The sequence below is a fragment of the Salmo salar genome, chromosome 20, assembly GCF_965601325.2.
Source record: "Salmo salar chromosome 20, fSalSal1, whole genome shotgun sequence".
In the NCBI taxonomy this organism is placed as follows: Eukaryota; Metazoa; Chordata; class Actinopteri; order Salmoniformes; family Salmonidae; genus Salmo; species Salmo salar.
The window spans coordinates 24,503,551-24,516,522 of NC_138310.1; the positions used below are offsets into that span (position 1 = coordinate 24,503,551).

Below are 12,972 nucleotides of genomic sequence, written 5' to 3' on the forward strand. Positions count from 1 at the left end.
TCTCCGGAAGGATGCAGAAGCCACATCGAGCTCCTTACCGCCTCCCAAATTTTGTAACAATGAAAGGAGCTGCATGATCAGTCGGACATCTGCATTTGGCCTCTGCAGAAGCCAGGGCATTCATACTTCTTGGCTTCACAGAGCAGTGCAGAGCTGTTGTGAATTTAGTTGCCAAGGAAGTGAGCTTGTGTTTATACAGGACCTCCCGCCCCCACCTACGTCAACCAATCATGTCAATGCTGAGCTCTACAGCATAATTTAGCTTATTCATCATTCATAATTAATTCATCATTAACGTTTGTTTCATTCATGTGACGACCTATACTGGGTCATGCATGTGACAGACCAATACCTCACAAGGCTTCTTCTCTCTAAGAGACCTTGAAACTGAGATATCTTTCGTTCTCAAAACAAGGTTCTGGGTGTATTCCCAAATTGCGGATAGAAAAGCATAAACATAACATTTTCCATCACACTATTTTCATCTATAATGTGTATGGACATAACACACATGCTCCAAATAAGACAATTTTTGCCCAGTTTACCAGAAAATTACAGGATTTATGCAACAAATACTCAGAGGCTGATCGTTTTTCTCCTAGAATGAGTCAAAGCTCACAAAAAATAAATATTATAACGTTGTTATGCAAGAAACTCTCTATTGACGATGCCTGCCGTTATTTCAATCCGGATGCAAAGAGCTATACCTGGACCAACAAAACTATGTCACAAAAATCTAGATTAGATTTATTCCTAATTTCCCTCTTTTGTTACAAGTCATTATAGATGTAGATCATCAGTTGGCTCCCTTTTCTGATCATCATTTGATTAAAAAAAAAAATGCAAAAAAAATCAAAGGGTATTCGAGGATATTGGAAATTAAACAACACACTTGTTAAATATCCTATTTTCATTGGAAACATCAAATTGTTAGCCAAAGATATTGTTTTGCAAGAAAAAACTCAGGTCATGGAAGTAGATGAGAATTATTCAAATATCAAGTCAGAGTTGTAGCCATTAAACCATCCAAAGAGCTGAAGCACATGAAGAACCGTAGAGAAAAATATTTCATGAGCAAGCTTGACAGCTTTCTAAAGAAAGATAATCTATCTCAAGAAGTCTGTATTTAAGTCTTTACAACTAGAATTAGAACAGTTTCACACAAATCTGGCAAAGGGTGCCTTTGTCAGATCAAGAGCAAAATTTATTGAAGAGTGGAAAAGAAACACCAGTTATTTCTTTGCGCTTGAAAAGAGAATATACAAAAGAAAATATATAACGGCACTCAAACTTAATGATGTATTATGCAAAGATCCCATTACAATATCAACATTTGTCAGTTCCCTTTCTGAAAACCTTTACAACTCACAATTTCAGGAAGATTGTTGTGAAAGCTACATTTGCCACATTCAGAATGATTTCCCTGTGATTGGGGAGGATTTCCCATCAGTTTGTGAATCACCTGTGTCAATAAAGAAAATGAGAGAGGCTCTGAATTCAATTAAAAAAATGGAATTCAATGAAAAAAGTTTTGGGAGTTACTAGAATACCCTATTTTTTGTTTCAAGATTGCATTGAAAATGGTGAAATGGTCTCCACCATGAAACAGGGCCTTATTTCACTGATTCCGAAGCCTGATAGAGTCCCTTCTCTCATCGACAGTTGGAGACCAATTACTTTATTCAATACTGATTACAAACGGATTGCTCTGGTTTATTCCAAAATATTAAAGAAGAATAGATACCATTATTAAAGAGACTCAAACAGGCTTTATGAAGGGCCATCACATAAGTTCCAACATTCGTTTAGCCTTGGACCTTTTCGATTATTCAGATGCAATTGACACAGATGCTGTTATTTTTAGACTTCTGTAAAGCCTTCGACTCAACTGAACATTAATTTCTCTTTTGGTCTCAAACTTTTTGGTTTCGGTGAACATTTTATCAAAGTCATTCGCATGTTTAACAAAGATATAACTAGTTCTGTGATACTTAACCTTAATACATCCAAAAGATTCAGTATCAACAGAAGTGTCTGACAGGGATGCCCAATTTTGTCATTTTATTCATTTTGGTAGTGGAACTTCTATCTATAGATATTCTGAATAATGCAAATCTGCATGGTTTATACATTTTATTAACAGAAATATGAAAATATCCCAACTGGCTCACGATACTACTCTATTTTTAAAAAGACAAAGACCAGGTCGTGCATGCCCTTAATGCTATCACTGCATTCACTATTGCGTCTGGATTAAAACTGAATATTTCTAAGTGTGAAATCTTCTGTTTATATGACTGATAAAGAAATATAAAATATTCCTGTAAAGGACTGTTAAATATTTAGGAATACATCTATCAACAAAAAAAACAGTTAGACAACATAGGAATTTCTCTCCTAAAATTAAGAAAACTAAGATCTGAAGCTCTGGAAGTGTTGGATTTTGTTGACAAATAACACTTTCAAGATCAATTGGTTGAAAATATGTTTGGTCAATACAGAATCAATTTTGTATTTCATTCCAAACAATGTGTTTAATAAGTTTGGAGGTCTTCAATTTTTTATGAAATTTAATTATATTCCTGAAAAATTACCTGCTAAATTGGCCAGGTTTCACCAACAAGCTTTAATGTCCTGGAAAATATGTTTCCTGCATAACTTTTCCCCAGATTAAGCTCTTTTGTGGAATAATTCAGACATAACTGTAAGGAATAAGTAATTGTTGTAGCCTAGGTGGCATGAGAGGAATATTAACTTTGTTCTTGATGTTTTCAACAACAGGGGTAATATTCTTTCATATATGAATTTTTTTTAACATTGAATGAGTATCCAATACCTTTCAGAGAGATTATTTATGTGATGAAAGCCATTCCCAGTGGTCGAACTACACTAATGAAAACTCATCTTAGCTTTGGTGATGATCACAGAGCTTATCCAGAACTCAGCTTGGAAGGCATGGGCTTACTTGAGAAACCGCGTGGGCTTACTTGTGATTCTCTGTTCTGATGAAACCAAGGTTGAAATCTTTGGCCTGAATGCCAAGCGTCACATCTGAAGGAAACCTGGCACCATCCCTACAGTGAAGCACGGGTGGCAGCATCATGCTGTGGGGATGTCTTTCAGTGGCAGGGACTGGGAAACTAGTCAGGATCGAGGGAAAGTACAGAGAGCTCATTGATGAAAACCTGCTCCAGAGCGCTCAGGACCTCACATTGGGCGAAGGTTCACCTTCGAACAGGACAACGGCCCTAAGCACACAACCAAGACAATGCAGGAGTGGCTTCGGGACAAATCTCTGAATGTCCCTGAGTGGCCCAGTCAAAGCCCAGTCTTGAACCCGATGGAACATCTCTGGAGAGACCTGAAAATAGCTGTGCATCCCATCCAACCTGACAGAGCTTGAGAGGATCTGCAGAGAAGAATGGGCGAAACTCCCCAAATACAGGTGTGCCAAGCTTGTAGCATCGTACCCAAGAAGACTCTAGGCTGTAATCGCTGCCAAAGATGCTTCAACAAAGTACTGAGTAAAGGGTCTGAATACTTAATGTAAATGTGATAGTTTTTTATATTTAATAAATTAGCAACAATTTTATAAAAAACAGTTTTGCTTTGTCATTATGGGGGTCGTGTGTAAATTGATGAGGAAAAAAACGATTTAATAATTTTTAGAATAAGGCTGTAACGTAACAAAATGTGGAAAAAGTCAAGGGGTCTGAATACTTTCCGAAGGCACTGTATGCATTTATAGTAGGATCGGAATCACCATTATAATCATTAGCCAGTATCGAGAATTAAGTAAAAAGTCCAAATCCCTATCTCCATCCATGGCTAATTTATGAAAAGGACTATTTTAGCTAGCTAGCTACCCACAGGAAGATGACGAGATGCAACAATTCAAGATTTACATTTTTTGTTGAGACAGGACCATTCACAGCAGAGCGCACTCAGTTTAGCTCAACACTAATTGGCTATTATTGTATATTTTTTTATCAAGGGAGGCCAAATGCTCGCTGGCTTCCGTTGCATTCAATGCTACGGCGGCAACAATGTCATTATTTTTTTGACCAGACAGCATCAGATAGATGGGCTACACATACTGAGAAAGGGGGGCGCTGTTTCGCTCGCTCGGATGCGTTCTCTGGTGAGATACAGTAAGCCTTTTGTGAATTGAATGAAATTCATGAATAACAGAGACAAAAGACACAAAATATGTTTTTTTTCTTGGTCAATCCATGAATACACGCCACTGATAATTCATTCAAGTACTCAGAAAACCAGGTCTTTTAATATACGTATGCTTTGTTTCTGACCTTATGCCGATTAAGATAAGCAGAGTAAGGTGTTTACATGACTATTTCCATACTCTGTCTACTGCCATAAACAGTTCAATATTAAATTACTGTGCATGTGAACATACTCAGAGAATGACCGATCTATAAATCACATTTTTATGTGAATTTGGTTGGATCGCCCAAAAAGTTACATAACAGATAGTTGACTGCAGAGACAGGGTTTGTGGACGATTAAAAATCACACAAAAATGTATAAATTGTGTGTCTTTAATTACTTCTTTAAAATGTACAATAATGGTAACAGACTTAGAAAGAAATGCAAACTCAAAGCTTTCCTCCAGACCATAGTGGCAAAAGGAGCATCCTCTATCCGTGCAACATGTGCACTTTTTCCCATCAGATTGACAAAGGATTTGGTTGCCAATATTCAGGGCATTCTATAAAATAATTTCATACACTTAATTCAATGTACTTTATTTTATTTACATTATACAGTTTGCACATTTGTGTTGTATATAGATGGAGTTGTTTCTTTTAATAACCAATACTTACTGAGTTTTATGGTGTGATAAGAGATACTGCAATAAATACATTGTCAGACAAAAGTTAGTAGACTCGATCAGCCTGGAATCCTTCCAAAGCAAACAGCAGGACAAGGACACTACTCAAGACAAGGCAGGGTCCTCTCTTACACACTGAGTCCCATAGCCATAAAGGTTGACAGCTGACAATCTCTGGGAACTTATGAAGTCCAATGACAAATCTCTCAAAATAACAGCGAAGTTCTTCCTTCGTCACTGCTGTGCTTTAGACAAGCCTCTACGATGCGGATTAATCAGCTATACTAGAGTCAGGAGTGGCTGCAGGAGGGGAGAGGGTAAGAGGAATGTCTATAGGGTCTGAGTAGTTTCCATTGGACTCAGCCTTGGGCAACCTCCTCTTGCTCATCCTTCACCTGGGAAAGTACACAACACATTAGTCTAATTCTCGATTTCACAAGACGAACCTAACAGGCAACCATCTCAAATTCTGCACACTTTTGTACAGGGTACAAACCTGCTCCACCCCTTCCACTTCAGGGACATAGAACTGCAACATATTTTGGATGCCACTCTTCAGAGTGACCATGGAGCTAGGGCAACTGGTGCAGGAGCCCTGCAGCTTCAGCTTTACAATGCCATCCTCAAAGCCACAATACAGGACATCTCCACCATCCTCCTGCACTGTGGGCCTGGGGGAAGCCACATGAGTTAATAATTTAATTCATACTGATACTGCAATGAGCAGAGAGACACTTCTGATAAGAGGGAGGGCGATATCAGCTAAAGGCTATGTATAACTACAGTAATGATACCTGATTCGGGTGTCCAGAAGCTCTTTGATCATAGCAATCACCTCATCGTCATCATCTGATGGTGCTGTAAAGACAAAAGGAACAGTTCATGCAAAATTATGCTTACAGTACTTAACATTTAACACAATAAATAAATGCAACCATCTAATATAATAGGTAGCCCTTTCCATTCACATCCCGTAATTTGTATACGGGTTGAAAATGGCAGATTGATATGCCACTCATTTCGACGCCAAACCCACCAAAGAGCTCTATTTTCATGTCATCCAACAAATGTAAATGCCTGGAGTTCGCTAAACTGCACTTGGATTGGAACCGGTGCTTTGGTCAGATGACATGAAAATAGAGCTCTTTGGCCACGCACACCAGTGGTGGGTTAGGCATCAAAATAATAATGCAGGAGCAGAGAATAACCCCACAACTACTGTAAAATACAGTGGTGGATCTTTTATGTTATGGGGCTATTTTGAGTCCACTGGTCCTGGATCCCTTGCTAAGGTCAACGGCATCGTGAACTTTACCCAGAGGCCACCTTTTCCAGGAAGTGGAAACTTGGATCTTCCAGCAAGACCGTAAGACCAAGCAAACATCAACATCCACAAAGAAATGGTTAATTGGCCCCAAAAATCAACATTTTGCAATGGCAATCTCTGGACTTTAAAACCTGTGGTTTGCATCGAAGAGGGCAGTTCTTAAGCACAGGATATCAAGAATCTGGAAGGATTCAGTATGGAGGAATGGTCTAAAATCACTCCCAATGAGCTCTCCAACTTGGAAAAAGGTTCAGTGCGGTTATTCTCGTTGGTGAGGTATGTTATAACTATATGAAGAATGTCATGTTAACCCCGAGCCAAAGGTGCCTATTCCGAATAATACATTTTCAGGACCACGGAGTGTGACTGCAAGCAAGTGCAGGAGAAACCCCACAGAGTTCATCACCACGGCAGTGGAGAGCGCCATTCTGAACAGCGCCGAGCCCCCCACCAAAGCTTTTAATGAGCAATTTCAATACACTTGTGCTGGGTTACAGGTGCCATGCCTAACTTGTGTTTGGCCTGGCAGGAGCAGACCTGCAAGGGCAAAATAATGGCATTTTCATTTTGATTATTGGTCCACTTCCACTTCTCATAAAGTTAAGATTTGAAAAACAATAGGGAATAAAACCTGATTTATTTTAAAACTGCAAGTAATACTTCAGGACTCCTGACTATACACCACAAGTTGATGCCAAAACCCATGAGGGAAGGATTCCTCAAAGACAATTACAAGAAAAAGTGATACTGAGGATTATATTGGAAACGTGGATTTAACCAGGAGAAACCTTGAAGGAACTTGCATGACTGAAACAGAGTCGGGGAACGACAAGGACGGCAACAAGGCTGTTGAACAGAACTGATCAGGTACTGGGAGAGGAAAACCCTGATGTGAATATCTTGGAGGAATGTATGGAACAATTCATTACAAAGGAACAAACATTGAATGAGATTGACTGGAACGCTGAAAATGAAACTCCCATGGATAGCTTGAACAAAGTAGTGAATACTGCAATGGGTTTTGCAGTATTCACTACTTTTTGACTGGTACTGTCATTTATAAAACCAGGCACATTTAACAGTAGGGCTATTGATTATACACCTAATTTAGTTGGGGTATCCTCTCCTCACTTTTCTTAGACAATTAAAGGAAGGGCTGTTTTCGTCTCCTAACTCCGCTGCTGCCTCACCGCATTTCTCTCAACACCAATATGCTGGTTAACACATAGCAACATGGTCTAGGAAAAGGTGCCAGTTCAACAACACACTGATGTGTTTCAGAACCACGGACAGTGACCACTATCCAACACAGGAGAAGGCTCATTTGTTAAACATTTTTATTTGTGTTGCACCATTGTTCTTATGTAATAACCATATACAATTTCAGTAGCACGTCTTAGAGCGATGGTCTGTGCCATCCCCACGGCCTCCACTATGGATTAGTCCACTCAAACAGGCGCGAATCAGATGGGTGTTTTTGCTACTGCTCGACTAAATAAACCTGTCGACCAACAGCCTATCGACTAAATGGTGTTAGCTTACCAAGACGATATCGAATGTTTCTGAGTGGCCTAATTACAGTTGACTTAAAATCGGCATGAAAATCTATGGCAGACTTAAAAATGTCTGGCAATCAATGACTAACAACCAACCTGACAGCACTTGAAGAATGTAAAAGAAGAATGTGCAAATATTGTACAATCTAGGTGTGCAAAGCTCTTAACTTACCCCAAAAGAATCACAGCTGTAAATCGCTGCCAAAGGTGATTGTAACATGTATTGAATCAGGTGTGTGAATAGTTATGTAAATTAGATTTCTGTAAACATGTTTTCACTGTCATTATGGGATATTGTGTGTAGATGGGTGAGATTTTTAAATGTATTGAATCTATTTTGAATTCAGGCTGCAACACAGCAAAATGTGTAAAAAGTCAAGGGGTGACTGAATATTTTCTGAAGGCACTGTATCCATCTTAGCCAAGGTATTGTAGAGCAGGTGCTTAGTGATCATTCAGATAACCCTGTATACTACTTACCACATCACAGTGATCAAGGAGAGGACAACTATCAAGCTCAGAGTTGTGGTTGATGCATCCTCGCATGAGAGATATAGTGGGGCGGCAGGTAGCCTAGTGGTTAGAGCGTTGGACTAGTAACCGAAAAGTTGTAAGATTGAATCCCCGAGCTGACAAGGTAAAAATCTGTCGTTCTGCCCAGGAACAAGGCAGTTAACCCACTGTTCCTAGGCTGTCATTGAAAATAAGAATTTGTTCTTAACTGACTTGCCTAGTTAAATAAAGGTAATTATATATATATATATATATATTATATATATATATATATATATATATATATATATATATATATTATATATAATATATATATATCTCGTGATATAGATATATACTGTGAGATTATATATAGATAGATAAGTTTGGTAAATAACTGCTTACTAACAGGACCAAATCTAAACCATTACCTGTTGAGTATTCTGATTAAGTTCAGGCAGCACAGAATAGAGCTAATGGCAGACATCATGAAAGCATTTCTGCAAATCTCTCTAAACGAAATGGACAGAGAAGTATTTTGAGGTTCTTATGGAAAAGTGACATCCCAATGACAAATGAAGAAATCATAATGTACACTGAGAAGACGAGAGTTCCGTTTGGAGCATCCGCATGCCCATTCCTTTTAGCAGCCACAATCAAACACCATCTGAACAGGTATGAGGGGGTCTATCCAGGCATGGTAACTGCACCGAGGGAATACTTGTATGTTGACAACCTTATTTGCGGCACAGAGGACAAAGGAACACCCTCTGATCTAACCACGAAGGCTAAAGAGATCATGGACAGCGCAAGCATGAACCTATGTAAATGGAAAACAAATTTACATGAGCTGCAAAGTGAATAGACAAAAGAGAAAGTAACAGGACAAGTTGAAGTGAAAAGTCAAACTACATAAAAAGTAGCTTACTAGGATTAACATGGAGATCAGATACTGATGACTGTTTGAAAGGACAGATTTGATTGAATTCCTGAAAGACAAGAAGATCACAAAACGAGGACTACTTCAATCAGCTGCATGAATATTCAATCAGATTGTATCCACATTCAGCATTAGGATCAAGTGTCCATTCCAAGAAATGTGGAAACAGGGCCTATCATGGGATGAAGAGCTTCCACAAGATTTATCCACTAAGTACATGCACACGGCAAATGCAGAAGGAGAATGCACTACAGGTCTAATCATAGCCAAGACAATAGTTATCCATTGAAAACTCCACCCAGACTAGAACTCCCAGAAGCAGCAATAGGAGCAAGATTAGGAAACCATCAAATTGGAGCAAGATTAGAAACCATCTAAAGAACAACTTGAAGATGAGTGATGTACAAGTTCACTACTGGACAGACTCAATGATAACACTCCATTGGATCAAGACCACAGTCAAACAATGGAAACCATTCATTGCTAACAGAGTGGATGAAATCCCAATAGTCTGACACTTCCAGGAAATTGGAGACACTGCAGTGGGAAAGACAATCCTGCAGAAAGAGGCACATGAGGAACAAGTGTGGAGAAGTTGACCAACGATTCCCTGGGTGGAATAGACTGCAGTGGTTAAAACTCACACTGAACCACAGCAAGATCTGGGAGGAACAGAAAAACAAGAAGAAATCAGTGTCATACAAAATCAAGTTGCTACAAAATAACAAAATGAGAAGAGCGATGTAATACCCATTATAGAGTTGAGCATAACGCACAAAACAGCAAAAATTGAATCAGCTACGAAAAACTGGATACAGCTGACAAATGAAAAGTTTCTCTAAAGAAAAGAGACAGCTACAAGCTGGAAAAAGACTGGACAGACAATCCAGAATTCTTAACCTGAAACACTTCCGAGATGAAGATAGACTTATGCGTGTAGGAGGCAGACTATAACAAGCAGAGTGGTCATACGGGGAAAAACACCCATGAATATTGCCATCGAATGACACGTTTTCAGAACTGCTGTTGAGGACAGCACACAACAAAGTCACATTCAAGGTTGGAGATGTTGCACTTGTGCACAAAGACAAAATCCCACGTCATATGTGGAAGATGGGACATGTAAAAGAGATGTTCAGAGGAAGAGATGATACGCTCAGTGAGCATAAGAATGTCATCGAACACTCTCCTAAAGAAACCCAGTCAATTGTTGTATTTATATGAACTAAACTAATGGATGAATATTGAGAAGGCCAAGTTCATCGGGCCAGAGTTTTATGTAACTATATGAAGAATGTCATGTTAACCCGTGAGCCTGAGAATGTGCCTATTCTGAAGAAACTATTTTCAGGATCACGGAGAGCGACCGCAACAAAGAGCAGGAGAAACAGCTGTCACGAAGTTCAGCCCCACAGCAGTGGAGAGCGCCACTCTATGCAACTGGGCCGCACCCAGGCCCCCACCAGAGCTTTTAATGAGCAGATTCAACACACTTGTGTGAGGGCTAAGGATCTTGTTTTTGGCATGGCAGTAGCAGACCTGCAAGGGAGAAAGAATGCTGTTCTTGATTTTTGTTCCACTTCTCCTAAAGTTTAGATTTGTAAAACAAAAGGGAATAAAACCAGATAAAACATTTTCAACTGCAAGTACTGCTTCGGGACTCCAGACTATACAACACAAGGTATTGAAAACAGAGGTGTCAATAATTTACCCTTAACTTGTCAAGAATACATTTTCTTTAAACAAAAAAAGTATAATTTCACCCCTTTTTGTTGCATACAATATAGCACAGTACAGTCATTTTTGCTCATCTTTATCAAGGGTGTCTAATTTTGGACCCCACTGTGTGTGTGTGTCTATCGCCTATCCTATGTAAAGTGCCGGTCTTGTACTGCCTTATAAAGTGCTTGTTTACTTGTCTGTTCCATACCTGTATCTGCACGAGGGGTGTCCTCCTCATTGACAACAGGGAGTCCAGATGTGAAGAAGTCCATAATGGCAGCAAACACATCAGGTTTGATTAACTTCCATTCCAGATCTACATCTGTCTGAATAAGATGCCAGAAACAGAGCAATTCTTATCATATCTACCCATGATTCAGACATGACATATTTTAAAATATACATGTAAATGACTGGTAATATTACCTTGGTTATGGTTATGAAGTCAGGACCCAAAAAGACACCCTTGACACCATCGATTCTAAATAGCTGCCTGAAGAAATAATACATATTACAATGTTGCCCAAAATAAGTTAGGGCTGTAACAAGATGTCTCAGACTGCTTGGTCTTTTAATTGTTTAAATGTTATTTTCAACATTGGTAGGCATGGTTTCAGTAGCCTAGGTCATTAACCTTGCGAGGGGGGAGCAATAGGCTTCCCGGGGTGCAGTAAAATCCATTGTTCCTTGTTCAAGGACCATGCGACCAGGCAGAAATTTCAAGCTGTTTGGGTTGGGAGTGTCCTGAGTCTGAATAAACATGGTCCTTGCTGGAAAGAGGGGCACAATACTGTCAAAGTAATTTTAGCAATTGTGGTGCTAAATCACATTTTAGATAGCTCCTGAAGACATTTCTATACACTGTACATGGTTTTCATGCCTACCAGATACAACTGAAAATGGTGGCAGTGACCATCTCCTGGTAACACCAATGTTGTGTGGAGTCCAATGCAGTCCAGCAAACTGATATGCACGTACAGCAAGCCTAAACAAAAAACATTTTTATAAGTTCAATTTAGAATAAGAATAGGGTAAATTGATCACCGGGAACAACCAGACCAAATAAAAACATTACCAGTCACGCACGCTAGATTTGACAATCTGATGTCACATGATGCAAAACTATTGGAGCACAACATGCTGACAATTTAATTAGTTGGAGACCTGGGCAGCAATTAATTTTTTTAATCCATTATGAAAATATTCCTGTGATCAAACGCAACCGTATTAACAATGCAAGTAGGGATATTACTGTGCATGCTGAGCTCTGTGGGGTTATGTATTTTTCACCAATGAGGCAAGTTGAGCAACTAGCTAGTTTGCTAGGTACAAATGAAATGTTTTATTAAACCAGTTCAATCATATTGCAACTTTTTACTGGAGATTGAGCTACAATAATCACGTTACCTCACTACTAATAAACTGCGTCAGACCTTATCTTATGAAACACAGCTAGCTAAAGGTTAGCCGCTAACTAAAGGTTAGCCGCTAACTAATTAGTTGACGAACACGTAGTGAGAGAAAAGGTAAAAACATGCATTACTACAGCTTGATAGACATCCTCAGTCAGTGTTCAACAAACCACAGAGCACAACTTACGGACTTGAAATTCTTGCAGAAATACCCAACAACCTCCCGACCTGCCTGTAAGTCGCCATGTTTGTGATGCTTCTAAACAATGACGCAATTTCCGTAAACTCCAAGGAAGAAACCGTCCTTGTATTATTTCCCTGGAACCACATTTTGTGTAGGAACCAAAACATGGTTCCTGTATACACTGAACAAAAATAGAAATGCAACATGCAACAATTTCTAAGATTGTAACGATAGTTCATAAGGGAATCAGTCAATTGAAATTAATTAATTAAGCCTTAATCTATGGATTTCACATGACTGAGAATACAGACATAAATCTGTTGGTCACAGATACCTTAAAAAAAAAAGTTAGGGGCGTGGATCAGAAAACCAGTCAGTATCTGGTGTGACCACCATTTGCCTCATGCAGCGCAACATCTCCTTCGCATAGTTGATCAGGCTGTTCATCGTAGCCTGTGGAATGTTGTCCCACTCCTCTTCAATGGCT

The 12,972-nt window shown here is 39.2% G+C and overlaps 1 protein-coding gene across 1 annotated transcript; it reads right to left on the bottom strand.

Annotated features, from left to right (window-relative positions):
* Window positions 1-4,750: 4,750 nt before the first annotated feature.
* nfu1 (NFU1 iron-sulfur cluster scaffold homolog (S. cerevisiae)) lies at window positions 4,751-12,597 on the bottom strand. The gene is made up of 8 exons (XM_014160124.2): window positions 12,489-12,597; window positions 11,774-11,874; window positions 11,524-11,659; window positions 11,316-11,382; window positions 11,098-11,215; window positions 5,647-5,710; window positions 5,349-5,523; window positions 4,751-5,247 (listed from the first exon to the last, which is right to left on the bottom strand). The coding sequence occupies exons 1-8, from the start codon at window positions 12,545-12,547 to the stop codon at window positions 5,212-5,214; spliced, it is 756 nt and encodes a 251-aa protein (XP_014015599.1). The 5' UTR covers window positions 12,548-12,597; the 3' UTR covers window positions 4,751-5,211.
* Between the last annotated feature and the right edge of the window lie 375 nt (window positions 12,598-12,972).

Excerpts from the sequence above, each read along its gene's own strand:
- nfu1 (XM_014160124.2), bottom strand. The coding sequence starts at position 12,547 with ATGGCGACTTACAGGCAGGTCGGGAGGTTGTTGGGTATTTCTGCAAGA. Across the intron at positions 11,875-12,488 it reads TCTGCAAGAATTTCAAGTCC|GCTTGCTGTACGTGCATATC; the intron begins GTAAGTTGTGCT and ends TTTTTTGTTTAG. Across the intron at positions 11,660-11,773 it reads ACCATTTTCAGTTGTATCTG|CAAGGACCATGTTTATTCAG; the intron begins GTAGGCATGAAA and ends CCCTCTTTCCAG.